This window comes from Corvus kubaryi, unplaced genomic scaffold (genome assembly GCF_017639235.1).
Source record: "Corvus kubaryi isolate FWS band 111438036 unplaced genomic scaffold, C.kubaryi_AGA036_p1.0 78, whole genome shotgun sequence".
NCBI lineage: Eukaryota > Metazoa > Chordata > Aves > Passeriformes > Corvidae > Corvus > Corvus kubaryi.
In genome coordinates, this window is record NW_024582065.1 from 5,761,140 (window position 1) to 5,786,173 (window position 25,034).

General features: G+C 42.2%; 1 protein-coding gene across 23 annotated transcripts in view; it reads right to left on the minus strand.

Annotated features, from left to right (window-relative positions):
• FNBP1 (formin binding protein 1) overlaps positions 1-25,034 on the minus strand; it is a 94,578-nt gene that overhangs the window by 37,976 nt on the left and 31,568 nt on the right. For all 23 annotated transcript variants that reach the window (XM_042052020.1, XM_042052019.1, XM_042052026.1 and 20 more), the window contains exons 3-6: positions 22,159-22,215; positions 19,477-19,624; positions 7,084-7,146; positions 6,174-6,278 (exon numbers count right to left, since the gene is read on the minus strand). In XM_042052020.1, the coding sequence (XP_041907954.1) occupies positions 6,174-6,278; positions 7,084-7,146; positions 19,477-19,624; positions 22,159-22,215 (373 nt within the window). The remainder of the gene's footprint in view (positions 1-6,173; positions 6,279-7,083; positions 7,147-19,476; positions 19,625-22,158; positions 22,216-25,034) is intronic.

The following is a 25,034-nucleotide window of genomic DNA, read 5'->3' on the forward strand; positions in this document are numbered from 1 at the left end:
AGGCTGAGAGACACCTGGGTTAGGTCAGCCTTGAGAAAAGAAGGCTTAGGGTACCTTGTCACTGTGTTCCAGTATTTAAAGGGTGCCTACAGAGAAGATGGAGATTGTACAAGAAGTCACATGGAAAAGACAAGGGGTACTGGGTACAAGTTACCCCTGGGGAGATCCCAACTGGACACCAGGGGACAATTTTTCACAGTGAAAACAATGAGCCATTGGAATTATTTCCCCAGGGAAATGGTGGAATCCCCAACATGGGACACAATTCAGCTGAAAGGGTTCTGGGCCATCTTGTCTAGACTATGCTTTTGCCAAGGAACACTGGGCCAGACCATCCTTCAATTCCCTTCCAACCTGATATTCTACGATTCACTGAAACTGAACAGCTTACAAACTAAATTATCTAAATTCTCAGGCCTTACTTCTCACACAGGTGAAAAGATCTGTTCCAAGGTTTTGACAGAAAAAGGATGACTATAAAGAAGCTTTCCAACTGTACAGCATGAACTAATTGCTTTGCATTAGCTTAGAACACCAGTTCTATTGCTCTGGTGATTCAAACTGCATTTGATTCTTAATTCAGAAGACGTTCTTAAGCCTCCCCTTCATACCCCCTTTCCTTCCCTTTAGCAATCACCTCCCAAAAGAGTTGTATTGTTATAAAACTCAGTTAAATTGCCATGTAGAGCACTGCTGCAGAGGAGCACTGCTAAGAGGAAATTTAGGTTCAGCTGGATTTCCTTGTCTTACACTAAAACTGGCTCATGATCTGCTCTTTGATCTCTTATCACCCAACACAGGGTATGTATAGGGTACATATGGAGATTTATTAAGTTCCCCAGACACTCCTGCTGGAGTCATTAACTCTCTATTGAGTAGAAATCGACCCTCTTAAATTAGTCATGATTCCAAAAGGGAAACAGCTGCTCTGCATGGAGCATCAGGGATGGCAGGTTGTAAACAAGGCTTACTCTTCCAGAAATGCAAATTGCTCTCCTGAGGGACTCCCTGTGTTCACACACTGCATCATCCTTTAGGAAGGAAGCAGTTCAGGAAGGAGACTGGGGTCTCATAACCCAGAGAAATAACATTAAATCACATTACCCAGCATTTGAATTGATGGGAAATCCGACACACATCACAAGCAAAGAGACAGAAATTTAGCCTGTTCCATCTGTGGAGCAAGAGAAGCAGCTGCCTACTCAACATACTAAAGACTCACCACCACACAGGGAAAATCATCTGCAGCATCAAACTCTCCAACAAAAAATGCACAGGCCAGGCCCTCCTGCACCATGCTGAGGACTGGGCCTTGCACACCTCACCTGCGTATTTCACCTTGATGCTGCTGCTGTATCTCTATAAATTCGCAGCAAAGAAGAGGAAAAGCAAAGCCTCTGGAACCACTCACTGCAGTATTAATAACACAAGCACTGTAAATCTTCCAACACCACCTTTGCATAGCACTAGATTTTCTAAAATGCTGGTACACTCATTGTGCCAGTGTGTGCTTTGATGTGGACAGGAGAGGGAAAAGATACGAGTTGCACCATCACAGAGCAGATGACTTGGCATCTCCTGAAAAATTAGGCCTATGAAGTAGTTACAGTCTGCAGAAGGCAGATACCCACAACCTGGGGTTATAGTGAAGTTTACTGCTGACAGACTTTGGTGACAAAACCTCAGGGGGATGTGGCAACAGCAGAGCCCTGAGTTGGAGATGTTCCTCCAGGTTAGTCTGGGGAGTGTTGGTGATTGCATCTGGCTCTGCTGTGACTCGACTGCTGAAACACCCACCTAAGATGTTTCCAGAGCCCAAAAATAGCTATTACACCCCTCACTGTAAGGATGTGTAAGCTCCCAGTGAAGGGATTTGTGTTCCACAGCACAGCAGAGCAGAGGCTGGAAAAGCAGTTACCACCTGACAGCACCACTGAGCACACAGGAAGATCAGCTAAACCCAGTTTCCAGTTAGCAGGATTTCTACACCTACGTTCTGTCAGACTTTGCCCGATTCAGCTCATGGCTACCCCAAGCCATGTTAAGTGTGTCTTCTGTGGATAAGGAGGGCGACAGACTCTGTACTTTGTGCAGAAATTCAGCACCCAGGTAACGTGGCACAAGAAAAGAGAAAATGAAACCTCAAATACAAAACCTCAGTATCTCTCCACAGTTATATTTAGAGACTAGAAAACTAATATCATGGTGATATTGTATGTTAAGGCTTTATGCAAATCTGAAGCTATTCTGGGTCTCCAAAACATCCTGGATATTACAGACGTAACATGAAGGTTGCTGAGCACTGGGGAAAGCTCCTAGAGATTTCAGTAAACTTGAGATCACTCCCATTTCCCTCAGTTTTTCTACTTCAAAACCAAAGGCAAATACATCTAAAGTTCCTAAGTATCTCAGCTTATTGCCTAAAGTCAACATATGACTGTGTTCCTCTTCAGCCAAGGGACAGATCCTGCCTGACACCAAGTACTTCAAATCACTCTCCTCCCCACAACTGCTGAGCAGATCAAGAGGCAAACCCTTCCCATGGCTAGCCTCAGCCACTTCCTCTTTAAAATCAGATTCTGAAAAGCCGACCTTGAAAAGAAACCCTTAGGAAAGCCAGTTGATTTTTTAATTTTAATACAAGAAGTCTGCAAAGGCACCACTGGGTACCACATTATCCCATAAAGATGTCAGCTTTTTAGTGATTGCAGCTCTGAAGAGAAGGCAGAAACAATAGAGCTCTGCCTTATATGTACAGTGGCTCCGTGCTGGCGACAGAGACCATTTCCCCAAATGGTCAAAAAATTGAAGCAGCTCCTCTGTGGTTTTTGAAAGAGAAGAGCTTTAAAGCACACAACCCACTGAGATCCAAATGAAATAAAGCTTTCAGTGATACCTACAAGGCTTTCTGGAAGCAGCATCAGCATGTTGCAGCATGTATTTAGTTTATAAGGATATTTTCACAGACAGTGAGCTTCCTGCCCTGGCTTTGCTACACTGCATTTTGTGGCGACACAAACATCTCTGCAAACTTTGGCTGCCGGTGGTTTAGAGGCTCAGTGCAAACAGGGAAGGGAGTTCAGGTGCCCTGCTCCACTCTCCCTCTATTCCTGCAGACTGTGATCATTGCAGAGACTGAACACAGCTTCTGCTCCATGTTCCTACTACCAAAAAAGGAGCTGAGAGGAAATGAAGCCAAACACTCCTCTCTCCAAGATCAGCTACCAGGCTTCTGGTTGGCAAGGTGATGGAGCCCATCCTGGTCACAGAAGAGGCAGAGAAGGGACGTGCCCTTCACGTACCTGGTCCTACAGATCGAATGTGGACCTTGGGACATGATGCCCAACTCCACATCCAGCCCTGCCTTTAAGCACACACCTGAGGCCCTTTGCCAAGCAGTCCTGGAGAAATAAGGAGGAAAGTGACCCTTATTCTGCTTCTCTGCCACTATTCTGGTTACTTAATGCTCCCACACTGTAATATCTTGGGCAGGGGATAAGTGCTGGTAGATGGCAGCTCTGGCACAGAATTTCCTGCTGCAGTTGTCAAAGGCTACAATGACTTGAAAGGATGAAGAGATGTGAACATTTCAGAGCCTCACACAGTTTAGCATTAGGGAACTGCACTGTATTCTCTTCTGACTGCATGTGTCATTGTGATCACTGCAGAATTTTAATTCCATTAATGCCATCCACTCTATCATGTGTGATGCAAAAAATAGCTCCTGTGTCTGCTCATATTGGCAGGTACAAGCTGAAGCAGCTAAGGTGTCAATCTCAAGCCAAAGAAACGAGGGCAACCAGCCCCACTGCTTGAGGAGCACCTTGTCCTGCCAAAGGGAAGAGCTCTGACACAGCCAAACTGCCTGTTCTCCTGGCCAGGTGGATTTCTGGGAGCTTTTGGGAGTAGGAGTGCAGCAGCCAAGCCATAAGGGGCAAGAGAAATCAGAAGTGCTGCAGTAGAAAGAGGAGGGTAAAGTCATCCTACTGCTTCATTTGGAGCTGAGCAGCTCCTGCGTCCCCCTGGAGTGAGTCGGGGAGAGCAGCAGTGCTGGTGAAACAATATCCCATTCTGCACTGGGAGTTATGCAAGAGCCTCCCAGTCACACGGGCAGAGTGGAGCAAAGAAAGGGCATTATTCACAGCCTGACATGGATGAACCCAGTTTAACACATGCACTTGGAAAACACTGTTCTCTCTGTTCAGTAATATTATTTCACATTCCACTCATTTTGATAACCTTTTCCTTCTCCCATCTACTCTGTTGACTGCCTGGAAAGTGGAGTAATGCCTTCTCCTGAGAGCTGCCAACATGCATAACTAACAGATTTTTCTTTCAAGATACCACTGAGTCTCATTTTGCAATAAATAATTTACAAATTCATACAATAAAAAGCTAAAGGAATTTAAAAGGGAAGCCTCTCTGCTTCACTCGACAGGGAAAGAGCACCAGGGTAGGAAATTGCTTCCCAGAATTTACCTAACACGTTTAAATTGATATATCACCAATATGGCACCTTTTACTCTGACCAGAAAAGGCCAGCCTTAGAAAGGGATGTAGAAATAAGGAGTTTCAGTCCCCTATTTCAAACAGTAAGTCATGTCTTTGTATCCCTTTGACATGACCTCAGCTTTGGAAAAAAATCTAGGGCAAGCCCTAATTTTATCTATGAAAGAAGTATTCTAAAATCACTTTATACAGATAAAGCAGAGATGATCCCTCTCTGTTAGAAAAACCCACATGTGGTTCCACATCTTTAACAATCTGTACAGGCATTCATCTGTCGAGTGCCCTGGCAAATCCAGAAGGCAACAAAGGATCAAATCTACATGGTGAATTTGCAACTAAGAGCCAAGCAAATTACAAGACCACAGAGGTATTTTGTCCTTTGATATGCAATAGCACTTGGGGGAAATTTTCTGAGTTTGTTTTTGATTTACTGTCCTAATTCCTAACAGCATCCTCGATGCTATCTGCCACGCAACGTCCTGATGCTCAGCATACCAGAAATGTGAGATCCCACAGAGGTAAAGGGAAATTTATATTTCATATCTTCACAGGACTGAAGTAACTGAAAATAGAATGAAGCAGACCTCTTGAGAAGCAAAACCTACATTTTACAAGGAGACCTCAGACTAGAAAGATTTCTTACCTGCAATTCACTTTCTTTTCCCGTCCCTGCAACAAAATGTTCAGTATATTTTAAGCTTCAGCTTTTACATTTTCCTTTCTCTTTTGGTTGCCTTTTCAAAAGTTCTGGCTATTTTGTGCCTGTCTGACAAACTCCAGGAGGACAAAACTGTCCTTACACATTGTAATGTGGTGTTTCTGATCTACATTAGTGCATCTTCTGAGCAAATGTGTAACTCCAAAAACAGAAGCAATTTAAAACATTTTCTTCCTCTTCATTGCTTCCTTAAGTTACAGGTACTGGACTTGGACCAGTAAAATTTAAACTTTAAGCATCCTTCCACACATCCAATTTTGAATCAAACTGAAGAAAGAAAGTATTTCCAGACAGATGTGCTGAAGCAGGACTGGATATTTAAAATTAAGCATTAGTTCAACAACTTCACTGAGTGGGGATCATTGTAAAAAAAGCCACAAATGACTCTGCAACCAGCCAGCAACTGAGAAAATAAAAGCCTTGTGCCATCTGTGACAAGCATGGATTCCAGGATTCTGCATCACGTGGAAAGCTGTCCTGCTCTAAACCTACAACTATGAAAAACAATTCTGGTAATACTTCACTGCATCCAGTGACATTGGGAAATCTTTGAAGTGCTGCTCAAAGGGCAGGAAGTTTGGTTCTACCTGGATCACAGAGGGAATGAAAATGTGTGGAAAATGCAAGCAGCCCTCAGGGAGCCCTCACAAGCCTGACTGTCACAGAACCTGGGGTGTTAATTAAAACTGAGCTTGCATAAACTCCTTTAGAGCCATATCAGCTCTGTTAAACTCAGATATCACCTACTAAAAAAACCAACTTGACTGTATCTGTTTAGAGTTTTTACATAAACAAAGGTTTCTGCAGAGATCTCCCTGTTTTTAATTAACCTACAGACTGACTGAAATAAGGCATTAAGCCTCAGGGCTTATCCTACCAGTAGGATTGAGGAAGTAAACCTATCACATCCATGTTTACAAACAGTCTCTCCACCCTCCAAGCTCACCTTTTCAACGTCTGCTTTTGTCACGTTGATGTCAGCATCCATTTTCTCAAAATACTGCTGTGCTCGATCAGCTTCTTTGCAGTCACGTTCAAACCGCCTTTTACTCTGAAAAGAAAAACCAGAAACCCTCATTATGGAAAGCAAAAGATACCAAAATCTACCTAAAATTCATGCCTGTCACTAAAACAATCTGTTGTAACAACTGAAGGATTTTTAGGCTCTCTTGTTTACACTGGAATACATTTCAATATTAATGAACTTCCAAAAACTGAGTTACCAGAGACACATTTTTTCTTCCATTATCCAGGCTGCTCATATTTCGGTATTTTTCCCTTTTAGGATCACTTCCACTCTTGAATCCCTCTCTTCCAACACTTAACCCCTTCATTTTTGTAAATTAACGAGGGAGTTACTAAGATGAACAAATTTGCAAGTAGGACTTTTGGTTACTGGTAGCCCCTTTCTATCCTCTCCTGTACTTACAGTCTCACCGTTCGCTCATCGCATCAATGACAATTCCAATGTATTTGCTTTTGAGAAGCAGCACCTCACTCAAGAGACGGTCCTGCTCAATTTATTCACACATTATGAAGCTGTTCAGCTTTCAGTGGAGTATCTGAACAGGACCCTTAGGGACTCCGCAGTTTCAGCAATGCTTAGCACACTTTTCAAGTCATATCAAATGAAATGCTGCTCGTGATAGACAAAGAGCCCACAGAAGCCTAATGTTCTGTTAAAACAGACCTTTTCAGGACTATGACTGTATTTAAGACAGCAGAGTTTTAAAAATCCCATCTCTACAACTTTTATCCATATACCTTTCTTTTTCCAAAGAAAATGTTTGAAACCATCTCTTCGAAAACAATATATAAATGACTTAAAGGTCACGTCTGAGGAATTTGCCACTTACTGCTTCAAGTTGTTTCCAGCAAGTTTCAATGTGTTGTTGTGCCTTTCTGCCATCATGGAAGTGCTGTTTAGAAAAAGAAAAGAGAAAGAAAACATTTTGAACAACAAAAGAACAAACAGTCAAGTATGTTGAAGAAAAAACCCAAGCAGAAATCATTCTGACAGCTGTGTTCTGCAAGGCTGGCGAATTGAGCAGGTGTGCGATGACTATCTAATGTCTCAGCAGGCTGCAGATGGATATTTGCATCAATTATAGTGGTTAGTTTGACTAAGACTAATTAATCCCTTTAGCAATTCTACCTTGTATTGTTCACTGTATCTCATAATTATTGGTTTCTCGTATCATGAGATCTGAAGCACTTTTATCTGACGAGTATTTCTTTGGTGACAGACTGAACACTAGCTCTAAATTAAAATTTCTCTCTACATGGAATTTACCAAGACACACTTGATTGGCACACTCTAACAACTGATATTTGTCCTGATTTTCATTCAGACTCAACAAAAAACCCCTCTTCTTCCTAGTTACTGGCTGCGAGTGCAAGGCCAGCTGCTCCTTCCTCTCGAGAGGTTTTTGGTGCTGTGTGTCCCTCCAGAATCCCTCCTCCATCACACGCTGGGGGTGAGTGTGTGTTCACAGGGTGAGGTGTAACAGAAGTTTTAAATTGAGATGTCAGCTAAACAACAGGGAACTCCTCTCCTGGCATGCCTTTTGGAACAAGGCTCTTAACTGCAGTTGGTTTAAATAACAGTTCTTAGCCCTTACACAATGCTCTTTGTCAAAGAATCTAATATATATTAGATTTTTTTCCCTCTGCAGAATCACTGAATGGTTTGGGTGGGAAGGGACTTCAAAGACCACCTTGTTCCAACCCCCTGCCATGGGCAGGGACACCTTCCAGTATCCCAGGCTGCTCCAAGCCCAGTCCAAGCTGGCTTGAACATTTCCAGGGATGGGGCAGCCACAGCTTCTCTGGACAAGCTGTTCTTCCATATGCCTGGCTTTCCCTCAGCATAAGCAATCCATTCCAGATCACTGTATAAGTCAGTGACCCAGCTCTAGACAGAAATGTGGATGCAGACCCAGCTGACTGCTACAACAGGTTACTCCCCTCCACAAACCACCTTGTAAAATAAATAATGAAGCAAACAAACAGGAAGAGAGAGGCCTTTCTTTTGGATTATTTACTGGCAATTACTTTTACTCAAATATAGGAATTGTGTTGCACAGTAAATGTGAAAAATAAAGGCCAGATATTGCCAGATAATCCCACTGCAATTCATGTGCTCTCACACCCAAGTGTAATCAGACTTCAGATATATCTTAAGGAACATGGTAACTGTGGTCTATTGGGGTAAAAAAAGCTCACACTCCAGACCATTAACCTGCTACAAAATGCCACAATCACAAAAATATGCCTGCAAGCACTTTATAATTGGCAGCTCCTTGGTTTCCTGCATCTTGCACTACAGCAAGTGGTACTTTCCTGTGTCAGGGGAGTGAGGGATATTTCAGAACTGCCATTCTGGCTCCTTTAGACATGACAGCAAAAAGCCCCAAAACTGCAATTCTCTATCACGCCATGTCCAATAGGCTCATTTAGCCTTAAAAATCACAGTAATGTTCAACTTGTCTGCAAGAACAGAACAACACATGGGCTATCCTGGGTGCTCTGGATGCTGTTACCTGTAGTCCCAAACACTGTCTGCTAAAGAGGGATGCTCACCTAGAACTGAGCACAGGGACATTCCACAGCTTTATGTGTCTGGATGGTGCTTATCTCCACATGAAAATCCTTAAAGCAGACGAGAGAGGCCCAGTGTCAGAAATGCTTTCAATCCTGGCATGTGCCACGCTCAGCTCTGGCTCTGCTCCTGCCCTCCGAGGAGGGAGCGCGTGTGGCCACTGGGCCATGGAAGGGGAAGCAGGGACAGCCTGGCACTGCTGGGACAGGAGAGACCTTCTCCAAACACCACATCACCACACTGTGACATTAAAAAACCCCTGACATCAGTGTAAAACTGCTGGGTGGCAGGGAAAGGCTCCAAGTTGATTTTGGTTCCTTTTGTAGATCCCCGTGTCCTTTCAACTCTGCTTGTGACAGATGCTGCCTCTTCCCTGCCAGGGGCGCCTCGTTTCAGGCTTTTGTAATTCGAGTTTAGGAAAACAGTCCCAAGGAGCAACAAAAACAGTCCCAAGGAACAACTGTAATTTAACACAACATTTTTCAAAATTTTGCTAATGAGCATGAAATTCATGGAAGTCACAACAGTGAAGCTGGAAGTAAAATGACTCCAATATCTTCATGTTGCCTTCCCTGCTTCCACCAGCCCCCATTTGTGTGCTCTCCACTTCGCTTGTTCCGACTTGACCGGTGTAGGAAAGGACCTGATTTGGGAACAGCTGGCTTGTGTGAAACCCAATACTGTCAATGACCCATAAACCTCAGGAAAACAACAGGCCAGGTTCATTTAACAGAAAACAATTGTAGAGAGGAGCTGAGCTGAAGGATGAACTTGGAAACAAAAGCCTATCAGATAACAGGACTGCCCTTGGCGTGTATTTTTAAACCTTTGTAGTTGAATAATGCAATTTTAACAAGCCATCCCTGTTCTTTCCAAATTTGTCTTCTCTGTAAAACAAACTACACGAGCTTCTGGAAGTACATACAAGAAGCACTGAGCCTGAGCAGTGTGACCACATCTAGTTCAGATTTTGCTCCATTTTGACTTTTTTTTTTAGAAACTCTTTTACACACAAATGGAACACTGAGACGTAATATGGGCATTGCTGAAGATTACTAAATAGTGAAATATTAAATTGTGATAAAGACAGGTGCATCACATCTTGAAGAGTTCAGTGCAATACTGCCTTTTTTTAGTTCAACCATTTTCTAAATATACTTATAACCCCTAATTCTTGCTGTGTTGTCCCATATATATCCTTTTTGTAAGCTAAGGCACTTCTGCTTTTGCAAATCTTTTTGCCCTCAAATGGTAATTTCTGCCTTCCAAAAATTCATTTTTACATACAGCAACTAAGTGGAACCTTCCAACTATCTATATTTCTTCACTGGGTGTATTTTATGGATAAGAAAAATCAAGGCACTATGGTCACGTGATCTGTTTAAAGTCATACAGGAAGCCTCCAGTTTCCTCAAACCATGCACTATCTTCAACTTCTGCAAACTCATTTCCTTTACAATCCTCTTAAACAGCAAATGTCCTTTACCTTCACCTCCACCCCCTCCAAAACCCCAGCAAAAATAACTCTAAGCTCAACTATTCCTTGATAAGGTTTCAAGATGCAAGTTGTAATTTAAATAAATTTCTTTGAACAAATTAAATAACTGTTTATTCTACACCTGAATATTCAGCAAATGGAAACATGACAAACGATTCAGCAAATCCTGTGGAAAACTACCACTCTTAGTCACACCCATTTCAGCAGCACACAATGATTAATTTAGAGTAATTGATACAATATTGCTTCCCCCCCCCCCCCCAAACTGGATGCCCAAACTAATGCCCTCAATCAGGCTGTTTAAAAAACTCAGAATATGAGCAAGATACCCAATTAATAAATCACACCTCAAGGGTGCCAGTGAGACATTAGCAGCAGTGTTGGTGGTTCACATGCCATGATTTCCTCCAGACTTTTCACCCATATCCACAGAATTCTAAACACACATTAAAAACACAGAAAAGTGAAAAGTTTGGGTTTATTAGTGTTCATTAAGTCAACCTCCCTAAATCACCTTGAAGTCTATAACTTTGCAGTCTTTGGCTGGCAAACACTGTGCCAACTTTAGGATTTCCCTGAACAATATTTTATTGAAATATTAAACCAACTAAATGGCTTAAAACACAGCAGCATTGCCCAAACCCAAACCACACATGACCACAACTGTCCTTTTTCCTTGTGTTAAAGCCCAGTGTGTCCCAGGGCGCTCTGAACAATCCCCAATGGCCACGTTTTGACCGGACAACTCCATCCATTCCAGCTCACAGGATAAACACAATAATGCAGGCTTCAGGTGATCTCACGAGAGTTCACAGAATCAGTTTGGAAAAGACCTCCAAGATGGAGTTCAACTCATGAGCAACCACCACCACTCCAACCAGACCCGAGTGCCGTGCGCTGCCTTTCCTTAAACACTGCCAAGGATGGTGACTCTACCACCTCCCTGGGCAGCCCAATCCAACCCTTTCCATCACGAAATTCTTCCTGAAATTCAGTTGTTAAGACTTGAGATACTTTAATCGGAGTGTTAACTCACTCATGTGAGGACTGTGGACTACCTCAACTTTTTAAAAGCTTTTGTTATATTCAAAAAGCTCTCAGCTCAAGGAATGAGCTTTTCCCTTTGCAAATGCAGCCATTGGGATCGGTGTGCTCTCCTCATTAGGAAGCTGCTTGTGTCTGGAACAGCTGGGGAGCAATCCTGGCTGCTGGGCAATCAAAGACAAACCTCTCATTGACTTTTGCTGGGCTCAGATTTCACCCGTGTTGATCAAAACCCTGGAGCTGCAAGTGAGGGACCCACAATGCAGAGCCTGTTCCTGCCAACGCTGCCACAATTAGGAGCAGCAGGATATTTTTGCAAAACTCCCTTGGTATGCACGAGGGTTTACACAGCCCCAGAGCTCACCCAGCAGACAACAACAGCTTGTTAGAAGATGCATCTTAGCTTTTTTTTCCTGACCTTTTGAGAGAAGCAGGCGAAAAGATGTTGCTAAAAGCATCTAATGAAGGAGAACACATTCCAGTATTTTTGCTGAGGAGTTCCTGGGCATTTTTAAATGAAAGAATTTCCTGAAACATGTAGATTATCAGCATGACAACAGGCTCTGCCTAAACTGATCATGTGAAACCTTTTTTAAAAGGGCTGTAATAAGACAGCCTTATTTTTCTTAAACAAACAGGAGTTGATTAGATAGTTAAACTTAAGACTTATACATCTATAATATGTTTGTATTAGAAATAATCAGAAAAACAGTCTTAATTTATATGCATAGCATATGGTTCATTTGACAACATCCTTTTCAAGAATTTTCAACAAATATATCTAAGGCAAGGGTGCTTCATTCTTTTCTATTTACATGAGATAATATAACAGACTGACAAAACAGTTACCTTTGACTTCTGTAACAAGTACTCCCAGCTCACACTGATAATTAATATAAATACAGTACTTCATCCTCCAATTCAAACTCTTATCTCCATTTTTGTTACAAGTGATTTCTAAAATAATGGCTAGTGATTAAAGCACACCAGAGACGGAAATAAGAGAACACTATTTTTTCCTCGATTTTCTCAGCAACATTTGCAAAAAGCCTGGTGAAATGTTTTTCTTTTCCTTGCTGCAAAGACAGGAAACAGTCTCCTCCGAAGAAATCTTTGTTTCCAAAAATAGCAACATGTTCTTGCAGTCTTATCACTCTCAGTTGTAGTAAGAGTAGCATAAGACATAAAAGTAGCTTAAGTCCTGTGAATGTTAACATTAAATTCCTGACAATTTTAACACATTCATCAGCTACTTAATATTGGGGCACAACCCTGTTCTCCATCGCACTATCCACAGGAACATTATTTTTAACGTGGACTTATCAACTTGGTCAAGCCAGGAGCAGGTTAGACAAATATCTGTTCAATGTTGAACTTAATTTGATTGAAGTATCTGCTCCTGGAGTGGTGCATTCCAAAGAAATTCCATTTAATAAGCACTATGACCAAAGCTTCTCAAGCTTCAAATTCCAGATCAGCTGCATGTGACAACCTGAAGTAGCTGCCCCTACTGTTACCGAGCTGTAACAACAGAATGATGGATGGGGTTTGGAGCAACCTGGTCCAGTGGAAGGTGAACCTGCACTGGGCAGGGAGTTGGAACGATACCATCTTCAAGGTCCCTTCCAAACCAAACCATTCAGTGACTCCCTGGTGATTGGCACAAACCTAAAAGACACTGTGGCAGTAATATTTATGGTAACTTGCAATTTTCATGCTAAATATGACAGATACAGTCCTTATATTGGGAACTGGAACTCAGAACTTCTTCTCAGGCACAGAGACAATCCTGCAGTGTGCAGGAGCAGCACTGCAATCCTGCAGCTTCCAGTACAGCTCCATGGCAGCAGAGCTAAGGGATCCTCGGGAGCACTCTGCTGTATTGGCCAGCTCTTGGAGAGGTCCTGCTGAACCATCTGCCTTCAGGGCAGCAAGGCCAGCAGGCCCTGGAATCAGGCCCTGGTGTGACAGGTTGTTTGGAGATCATGCACCCTCCTTCAACCCATCCCTAGGAACTAATCTTGTCCTTAAAAGCTCACCTGTTCCCAAGTGCTCCACAAAAGCAAACCTAGGGCTTTAGGGCTTTTCAAATGGAGATTCAACATTACTACTAAAAACTATGGTGTGAAAAGTTGTTTGTGCTTTTATATCCTTCAGTCAGTATAGAGGAACATGCTGCTCTAGCTTCCACCTCTTCTCCTTCCCAGTCTTGTCACAAAACTCCCCTTCCGCTGATCCACAGTTAAAAGATGTGAATTGAAATGGTCTGTGACATTCCTGTGTAAGTCTTGCACTACGAAAACCAGAAGATGTACAAGTTAACGCCTCAAGAGGCAAGGAAATACTTTTAGCTGTTTCCATATACCTTCATGCACACGTTCACCTACACAGGACTATCAAGACCTGCATCAGATATATAAAATATTATATGTCAGCTAAAGTGCCAGCTGAACATACCCACATGTACCACGTGCCACAGGCTTGGATGAATACCCTTCTCCATAGTTAACATATGCACCACTCATCTGGCTTTATCATTGCTCTTTCATTTCAGGCCAATCTCTGTGGCTCTACAGGCAGGTCACAAAGGGAAGAATACATCCATGGCCAATGCTCAACCCCCTCACCCTCAGGCATCTCTCAGTCATGCACTGAGCAGGAAATGTTACTGTTCATAGAAGGCATCTCTCATCTTGTCCCTCTAAAGGGCTCTTGCTCTGCAGAGCAATATTCAAGCTAATTCACAGAAAATGCAACTACATTTGTTAGTAAACAGATTTTGTTTTCCCAATCTGAATCCTTCATGTGGTAAACAGAAGCCAATTTATTTATTTGGACTATCATTTCATAGTTCAATGTACCCATTCAAAACTGGGAAGAGCAGGATATTGAGTTCAGTGGTCTCAACTTTAACCCTGCTAAATCCAAAGGTCACATTACACCTTTCAGTTGAAGGGGTATTAGTATTAGTTTCCCACACAACAATGCTTTGGAAACTTTCATAATAAGCACTTGCTTTTTTCCCCTCACAGAAGCCAGTTCTGTTACAGCTGTAACATGTAACACAGCACAGTTACATGATAACACAGCAATATTTAATACAGCTTTATTGCATTTGAGATCCGTAATTTGGTGAAAACCAACAAAGACTCCATACGAATCCACAGAATTTATGATGATCTTTCCTGAATAATTTTCTGCATTCTTTTATTTAGTAATTACTACTTAATGCTCTACAGGTACAATTTAACTTAATGAAATACAGCTGAAATACCTTGCAAGAAAGAGGATGAATATTTAGGACTGTTGTGGAGTGATTTATCAAGCACAACATAATCTCCCACAAATACCTTTATATTTAGATTAAAACTAAGACCTTCACTCCATTCATAGGGCAATGAGCTGGAAGTGGGCTAGTCCCAAAATAAGAGTTGGGTAAAGCTTGGTTTAAATTGCATCAACCTGAAGTTTGAAGTTTGGCAAATCACTTCCTTTTGCTGTCACTCTTTTTCTCTTCCCACCTCTCGCTTGGCCATTGGTTTGTCACTTCTGGAAGGCAGCAATGTCTCTCTGTGCCCCTGCAGCACAAAGCACAGCTGTGCTCCAAACACACACAGACCTTGAGGCACATCCAAAATGCAACATGGAAAAATCCATTGTGCTCCTGACAGGGCTGTGTGCTGCCATCCTGCCTCACGCCTGCTCCACGCTGGGAGAAATCCTCTGGAAAACCACAGGACTATTTGCAGAACAGGGCACTATTCAGAATGAGTGAACGTGACAGAATTCCTCCAATTATTTACTTTTCATCAACACCTGAGAGCCTACAAGAAACAGAAAGTCCTCTGACAGGCATCCCCCTCGATGAATGCACACAGGGAGGGCGCACATGCTCCACTATAAAGAACCAGATCCGTTCTGCCCCCATGGTACCCATAAGGATTCATTCATTCCCTGTTCCCCTTCTATCCCCACACAAAATGGAATGTATTGACATCAGGTAAATTCTCTCCCAACCACAGAATCCCAGTGCTGCACCAATGCAGTCTGCAGCAAAGCTCTTGGCTTTCATGCTTGATTGTATGGAGCCAGACCAGCCCCAAGGGGAGGTGGAGGTAGAGGTGAGAGCAGCAGCAGTAATAAGAGAGATAGTTCATGACTCCCAAATACATTTTTAGCTAAGCTGACATGAGCAAAGGCTACACAGAGCAGCTGCTTCCAGAGGCCGTGAGTCAGACCTAGTTTGTGACCACAGATCTAAATCAGAATGGCCCCAGGAAATAATTCTTGAATTTCTATCCAAATTACAGAAGGGTTTCCTCAGCCATAGTTGGATCTATAAATCAAGCTGTGCCCTGTGAAGTGTTATGGGGAAAAAAAAAAGACAACAAACAGAAATTCTCAATGGTTGGCTCAGTACATTTCCAACCTAGAAGTGTATTACATGTCAGTGCTCGTGAAGTAAAGTCCAAACACTCCTCTTGACCTGACAGGATCACCACCTTTTCTTTTGTCACAGATGAACAAGATTAAAACCCAATTTTGTAACACTGCAGGGCCTCCAGCTCAAACTTGACACCTTCGAGAGCTACCCCAAAGTAAGGCTTTGGTGACACTGGGCTCACACAAAGCATGACTGCAGAAGCAAGTTCTTTCCCTGAACCACTCAGGTGATTCCTACCTCATTTGTGTGACCTGGTGACGTCTTCCAACAGCAAAGGGGAATTCAGTCACAGGCATCTAACCTCAATAATCTCAAGAGGAAGATGGATGGGGCATGCCCTTCACACAACACTGAACTGAAATTTGAGCTTTTAAGCAGCTAACAAGGACCCTGAGGATAAGAATTGCTCCTGAGAGAGCACGGACACAGTAACATCAAGAGAATACAAGAAGAAGTTCAAGTGAGGAACTACACTATAAAGAGTTTCACTTCACTGGGCAGCTGGGAAGAACTGAAACAACGCAAGGAGTGTGTTTCCCTGTGTGAAAAGCAGGCAGGGTGTGTACCTGACTTCAGTGACTGTGAAGGCAAAACAACTCATTTGGTACAGTGACAACACTGAGTGTAATCCTATGGAAGAGAAATGTGTAATAGGATAGTCATTGATTCACCTTTGTTGCTAAAGATATTCAAGTTTCACACAAAGAGTTTTTGCTTGATTTTTTGTAACCACTTTCTGATGGTCAAAAGCCATCATGCAACAAAGCACGTGATCTGAAAAAATGCATAGGTAACCCAGAACTCTCCCAAGCTCTGAATCAGATCAGAGGAAAAAGGAGGCATCTGTCTTTTGAACAGCAGCACCAAACCACTGGGCTTGCACATCATCCCACCTGTCCAACCTGCACATTCGTCCTGCCTGGTTTTGATTAATTGCTTCTTTCCTTATTTTCACCACTAGCAACTGTCTTTCATAGAAAAAACATGACATAGGCAGCCATCAAGTACAAGTTCCAGAGAGCTAGACAAACCCAACATATGTACAAATTGCATGCCAAATGAATTTTATCCAGCGTAAAACCAATGTAAGGTGTGATACAGCATCAGTTCTGCACCACTTACAGGCCAGGGGCTTGCACATGTCAAGGAAAACACAAGAAGTGATTTATTACTGTGTGACCCCGATCATCTGCTGGTGTAATTCCACTTGAATCAATAGAGCTAAATGAGCATGAAAACAGAGCAGAGCAGGCAGGCACCAGCCCCCACGTGTTTAAAGATCACCAGCCACGCTCATCACATGTGACTCCAGCAAACACTCTTGTGCATCAAAGGGTTTCCTTTGGAAACAGAAGCTGTAAATTCAGCTACATTTAGAGATATTAGAAAAAATTCTTCCCTGTGAGGATGCAGAGGCCCTGGCATAGGTTGCCCAGAGAAGCTCTGGCTGCTCCATCCCTGGAAGTGTTTAAGGATAGGTTGGCCAGGGCTTGGTGCAGTCTGTTCAAGTTGTCCCTGCCCATGGCAGGGGGAGAATGGGATAAGCTCTAAGGTCCCTTCCAACACCATTCTGATTTGCCTGACCACTTTCTGCTGAACTTGAGCTCATCTTTCACACATTTATAGTAGGACACCTCTGTGTATCATTTCCATCTTCCAGTGGGTAAAGTATAACCAAAAGAGCAAGGGTGCTTATCTACCACAGCCATGCTGAAATCACTGGGAATTTGTACCATTTTACAGGTATTTGCACACCTGAATGACTTAATTCAAGACTCAGTGGACAAGAATTTGAGTCTCCCAACTCCTACACATGGACCCAGCCCCAGGAGTGGCTCATCCAAATGATTCTTTGGACCTGGAGCACAGCAGCTGATGGCAGAACAAGCAGAGAGCACGAGAACTTTGCCAGCAAAACTTCTGGAAATACCAAATCATTCATTAATTGATATCATAAAACTATTTATCAAAGCTGCAGCCCTCTGTGATATTTACACAACAACCACCCTCCCCTCCTGCAGATCTCAGCAGGATCAATGCTTTTACAGGATGAAAAATGCCTGAGGGTGGGAACAGTTTCCTTTTCAACACCATTTTCTCATAAATGAGAAATCTACAGGAACCAGACAAGGATTCCTAATTCATATAAGCTTCTATTTATGTTGCAAGAACAAAACAACCGTGACTGACAACTGCTTTCTGTTAAAGACCAGTAATTATCAGCAACAGCAGGTAAATACATTGTCAGTTGCTTTTTGCTGTTCCCATGTTCTTATCACTAGGCCAATATTAAACTGATTTTCCTGTCATTCACCCATTACTTATATGAGACATACTTAATAGAAAAGTTTACAAACAAACCAAAAAACCAATAGCTACTGCTCAAATTCTTTACAAGAAATATTGCGAGCCCTCTTCCATCATACTTAAAATGTCTAACAGATACTCCAATCACCTTATGTGCCCATATAACTGAGAAAACAGGCACAAACATTAGAACTGACAGAAGATGCCACACTAGAATGCTGCTTTTTTTTTTTTTTTTTTGCTTGGCTTATTATACCAGACCCATGCTGAATATAAGGTCATGGAGGGGCTGAGAAAACATTCTCATCACAGCTATATGTAAAACATCCTCCCATGCTGCCCCTCAAAGATTACACACCATTCTGCAGATTAAAGGTATGTCTATATATTCTTTTCCTCTGTTGACAGAATTATCATTCCAATACTATACTTAGGAAAAGGTGGTGATTTCCAGGGCTCTGGTCCCACACAACACCTCAACACATGCTTAGTGTTTAGTGGGACTATTTATAAATGTAGAAGTTTTGCAGGAGTATTTTTGCATTTTCCAAAATAGACCAACAGTTTGGAAATGAAATATAATGCCCTCATGCTCCCTTTGCACTTTGCTTAGTCGTTTTATACCTGTTCTATGAGTATTTGTAGTGCTTAGAATCCTTCTCCTATGCTCACACATCCAGGAGATAAAAGGGTTCAAGGGAAGGAAGGAAATCACATCTCAACAACCCATTTTTCAGAGCTGGCAATGTGCAAATTAATCAGCTTTGAACATTCACTGTAGCAGGCACATAGGTCCCTAAAGTACCAGCTGAGATAGAGCACTAACGTGAAGCTATTAATTCTACCAGTCTTGAATGACAACAGGTTGAAAACCACATTCTCCACACTCACCAAACAAGACAACCCCCCTATTTCTTATTAAAATAACTTTTTTACAGAGTTCTGTTGACCAGATCTGGCTGAGAAGCACAAAAATGTGAATCAAAATCCAAATAATTCTCTCAATCAGCCTCAGCCCTGCAGTTCCTCTGTTTATTTCAGGCTTTACACAGTGCTGCTGGACCCTTCCCTAAGCAAGCTTTTGGCTAACAGAGCCTTAAGCACAGATGGGTCTCTGACCTTATTTAGCAGGGATTCTCCTGCAGGCACTGCTGTCTGATTTTATAACATTTGATTCAAATGGTTCAGCGACTCGGCCAGGGCACATAACCCACTTCTTCAATGCTTGGTTCATTAGCACAGCTCATGTTTATTAACTACAAATAAATCTCACTTAACATTGAACTCCACTACCACTAATTAGCTGTCTTCAATAGCAATTCATTGTGAATAATAAATAAAAAAGGATCAGTTACCGATTTCCTCTCCTGTTTCAGCTCCTGCACATAGCGTGTTAACTCTCCAGTGATCAGAGAGGTCATGTTCTCTGAAATGACCTCGTGCTGCCCAGCATAGTCATTCATTTCATTTAAAGTGGCTAGGAAGGCTCTAGTTGATGTGTACCTGCAAAGGACAGAAATGCATTTTGCTTTTAGTCCCTTTCTCTTCAGACAGACACCCTGCAAAGGGAGGTGGGATCCTCCTTAAGCACTTAGCGTTGCTATGTGAGACTGGGTATGAATTAGCACAGATTCACTGGAAGGAATTTCTCCAAAGGAAGCCACACACTGACAGTTGTCTGACAAATCTATCTCAACTTAGACAGTTTGACACTGGCTCTTAAAATATCACTGCTTTAGAGTGCCAGATTCTTTATCAGCACAGCTCTGGGGCTTCAGTTTTCTAATCTCTATTCACCAAACATTTCTACTTACACTCTCTCAAGTCCTACGATTCAGTGCACAGAGTCATCAGTATATCCTACCTGGCAAAATCCTGTCTAAGCAAGCAAAATTTTGGCCAGCATAGCCTAGAAAAGAAAGTTTTTCACAGCGTAAATTTGATTTAAATCATATACAGTTCATAATGTTTTCAAATAAGTAGCGAGTTAACTAACCAAGTGTTCATTGTCAACCCATATTTTTTAGTACCTTCCATCACAAGGTTTATTTTTCATGTCAAATAATCTCCCATACAGCATTCCATGTATTATCGAAAGGAAGAAACAAACATCTGTGCACACAAATTTCGAAACAGCAGATTATGTCACTGGTATATTCATCCCAGTGCCAACAGAGCTGCATTTAAATACCCCAGCTGGCTGTGCTGGGCAGCTGGAAACCAGCAGCAAGACACTAGTACATACTAGAAAAACTATTATTATTATTAAATAGTAGTGGCCTGCACTGGTAACATCACCTAAAGGTGAAAAATCAAAGCAAAGACAGAGATATTTAGAGGAAATAGATGGGAGTGATACAAATAGGGATGAAAAACACATCAGAATAAAATAAAAACCAGGAAAAACTAAACAAAAAAAAGGACTAAAAGGGACTGAACACATAATCCATTACAAGCAGAAACATCCACAGTCAAGATGAGAAATGAAAGAAACCCCAGCTGCAAAAAAATCCCAAGGTATAAAAGGCACAGAACTACAGACTGACAATGAGCTTGAAAAAGCTGATTTTTAGCCAGCTTGTCTCAAAGCAGCATCCAAGGCACCCAAAGGTCACATGACAAATCCCCAGACCTTGTTTTGAGACATGAAGTAACTACACTGAGGTGAACACTGTATTTATAAAGGGCAAAGGATACACAGGATTTTCTGTGCCACGCCACATAGAATCATTCAACTCCAATATCCTTTTTCAGCAATGAAGGATGTGTCAAAACCCACTGTAGTAAACTCAAAATACCCATTTATGGTAGAGCTATCCAAAGGCAGATTTATTCCTAATCCTGGGTACAGACCAAAACAGCCATTGTGCTGGTAACATAATCTTCCTTGTGTAAATACCAATATCTCAGGAAACAATGGCATAAATAACTGATTCCCAAACAATGTTACTAAAAATAAATTTAAAAGCAAGCAAGAAGGCTGTTATCTCTGTTATACAAGCCACTGGAGTAGCTGTATAGAGCAGCTTGGGGGGGCTGACCCAAAAAATCTGTATTAATGTAATCATCCAGTTGCACCCACATCCAAACTCTTTTGAAACATGTCAAATTTCAAGGTCAAGGGATTGAGGCTGCTGCTGGGCTCTCCAGAGGCAGAGCAACCTCCTGAAACACCAGGCTGAGGGTCAGCCCCTGCCATGCCTTATTCAGAGCTGCATTACAAAACACTGACATTGAGAAACTCCAGGGTCACGGTGCTCTGAGAGGAAAGATTCTCACTCTGGTTTAGAGTTTGTTGGGAAGCTCATCTTCTAGAAAGTTCTCCTTAGAGAATATCTTTATTCTCCCCAAGGGCAGGAATGTTCTCAATGACCTGTGGTGTCTCATCACCTGGACCATGTTGCTCAGAGAAGGAGCTGAGCTCTCTGTTGCTGTCTGCAAGCACATCAATCCTCTGCCATGGGGACACAGGTCTGAGCAGGTGAATCAAAAGCAGACAGGTGAGGCTGTGTCACATCCTTCAACAGCAGAAAGCCCCAGGATACTGGGAGTACAAACCTTATCCTCCACCCTGCTTTGCAGGAGCCTCTGTGGTGTTAGAACATTACCCCTTTTGTAAGTTACTAAGCTGTGCTGTCAGCCTGTTTGAGTAATTTAATACTTACACAGAGGGCTTGAGTTTCATGCCAAAATTAACAACTATTTCTGCTCCTGCTGAAAGCAGATATGAATTTGGTCGTTCACTTCAAAGAGCCAGGATCAGTCTGGCTTGAAGGTTTTAAGGCACATTAAAGAAAAAATGAAACAAAACCCCCAACCCAGGCAGCCAGAAACTGCAACATAAGGGAACTGAGTAGTTACAGACCAAATCCACTCCTTAGTATCAACCACATAAGCCTGTTTCTGCATCTATTATTTCTATATTCTTACACTGGACTTTAAAATCTTTGGTTTACAAGCCAAATCCTAGGGGATGACCCAAACTTTGCCATTCCTCTATCAACACGTGCTCACCCAGCAGTGGATCATGAACATACCTGTATTCTTCCTCCTCTTTGGAGTTCTTCTTGGGTTGGTATTTCTTTGAAAGGTTCCTAAAATTAAAAATAGAGATACATAAAATTAAATTTTAAAATATCCTTTGAAGTTTCCTGATGACCTTTACATGCACACACATTCTGTGAGGAGTTTTTATCATGCTTTCTAGAAGCATGACTATAATCAGGCTTTGATTTTGTTGTAGTAACACCCAAAGAATGGGTTGCACTGTGCTCCAGGCTCTGTAACTAACAACAAAGTAATAGACTCTGAACCCAAGAAGTTGCTGAATTAAGGTCATGGAGTCAATACACCTGGGTTGTGGTTCTGCTGATGCACAGATCTCCTTCACCTGATCTAAAGGAGAGGTTCTTTTAGAGTACAAGTCATCTCAAGGAAGGGTGATCTGATGCAGCAGATGACACTCTTGGCCAGACAGGTTTGCCTGCCTTTAGCAGCATGATTAGAAGGCAAAAAAAAAAAAAACTTCATAAAGCTGTGGGAAGCTGCACTGAGATGGCAAAAGGGGGATCATTTTGTGATTATCAACCAATGCTGGGGGAAGTGTGACAGTTGATTATCCTAATTAGCACAGATGATTGCATCTCATTATCCCCCAGCCAACTACTGATTTAATTTTAAAACACCAACATGCTCTTGGAGTGATTGTATCTTAAATAAGAAACCTGAACCTTGCTGTGAGCACATCTGACAGTGACTGCATGATTTTCACTGCCCTGCAAGCCCCTCATCAGCAGCAAATCCAGGGGGTTGTGAAGGTGTGCTGCCCAGCCAGCCCTCAGTGCACCTTGCTGGTGTCAGCATCACGATATGCACTGCACTGCAGCACAACACACCCCTTAACCAGCACACACCACAGAGCTGACAAATCTCACTGAGCAATTTTAAGGCCTTTTCAATACTCCTCTGTCCTAAACTGAGCCATATTACTCTGTTCCCTTTGGCAGCCTCTCATCCTATTGTGAAAGGGAAGCCATTTGGTTTAGTTTTACAAGGTTGCTTCAGCAATTAAGAACAGCACACAAGGAGTATTGATGGAATCATTGTCCAAAGGAGGACTGAGTTTTATCGACTTATCCATGCCAAACTCTTTAGAGAAGTCCCAGAACACACTGAGTTGTAAAGAAACTGCTTTTACAGAGGTGTAACCCATTCCCTGCTGATGCTGGTTTTACTGCTGACTTGGAGAGAGCAAGGCCTCTCATCTCACATTTCTTATTCCTGTTGTTCTCCCTGAGGAATTAAGGAGCATCTGCCCCAAGAGAGGAGTAGCCAGAATGCTGGCAGATTTGCATAGACAAACATGTGTTCCTCAAAATTGAAGTATCTCAACTGGAAGGGATCCAAATGAGTCTCTCCATCTCAGTCTGTGCCTTCTCTTCAAGAGCATGCTCTGAAAAAATGAACTTCTCTAATTCTGCAGCTTCCACCAAACACCAGCATGGGAAGGGTTCTGCAAACTGTTCTGCATGATGAAAATGAATCTTACAGCACTCTTTGTGTGCCATGGAAATGCCTCTTCCATGCACCTGCTGGAAGGGGAAAGGAAAAACCACAAGAAAACAAGCACATAAGGCTACAATAATAAGGCATTTTCACACAGTCAAATGTCCCTGCACTGTCACGCTGCCCAATTAATTCTGACATACCCAGCAACTAGCTTCCTGTGAATCTTTAAAGGTGCAGAAATGCTACAGAGCTGAGGCAAAAAAAAAAAAAACCAAACCAAACAACAAACAAAAACTCACAAAAAAACCCCCACAGTCTGCTTTCACAGACAAAAACCACTTACCAAGGATTAGCAGCTGGGTTAAACACTTCATTATCTTCTACGCAATTTACACAACACACAAATTGAGTCTATATATTTAAGTTGTTTGATTTTTTTTTTTCCTTTTCTAAAATCAAATGTAGGGGTTTAACCAGTTACACACAAAAAACCACCACAAGTGATACTGAATCCAGTGTTGCTGGAGTTCAGCATGTCCTGGGGCAATGTCACCACCAGCACTGCCCAGGTCCAAGGTCACGAAGCAGTGACACCTTCAAGTGCTAACAGTGATTACAGAGGGAACTCACATAATAAAGACCAGGAGTAAAACACCAGTTCTGGAAAGATTCTGTGCTACCCTAAACACCCATCACCATGAGTGTTTCTATTTGCCCTTCACTCTGCATCATTTTTTCTGCCTTTCCAGCTTGTTTCTCTGCTCCCTTATTTCAACTTGGGTGACAAATGTGAGAGAAAGAGATGTCAGACATCAGGGGTTCTGATTCTCAGATTATCCTGACACCTGAAGCATTTTTTCCAACACATTTTCCTTGAGGCTATCTATCCATCATCACATTAGGCAAGGGTTTTGACACCCTTTGTGATGCTCTGAGTGCATGTGCTGCAAGGGAAGTGACAAGGACACACCACCTCAGCACTGGGAGCACAGCATCCAGCACATCAGTGCCCTACAGAAGTTAAAAGACAGAAAAAGCATTCTACCATAGTTTCTACATCCCTTCCCTCCTAGCCTAGCTTAATGATCCAACAAATATAATGCAAAACAATTTAAAAAATCATATCAGATCTGAAGTGAACTCTCAAACCAGGCTAATTGTAAATGGTATGTAGGTCTAACCTAAAATAATAAATATATATTTGCAGAATTATAAAGAGGAAGAAAAGAAACATTTTTAAATAGAAGAAAATTAAACTTCAATAGATGACTAGGCTGAGATGTAGATAGTCAGAGAGGAGAAACAGCCAGTTAGGGAACCCAGGGATGGAACAGAAAATACAAGTTTCACAGAAGGAAATAAATTTCAGCAGCTTTACTTACACTATAAACAAAACTGGGTTACA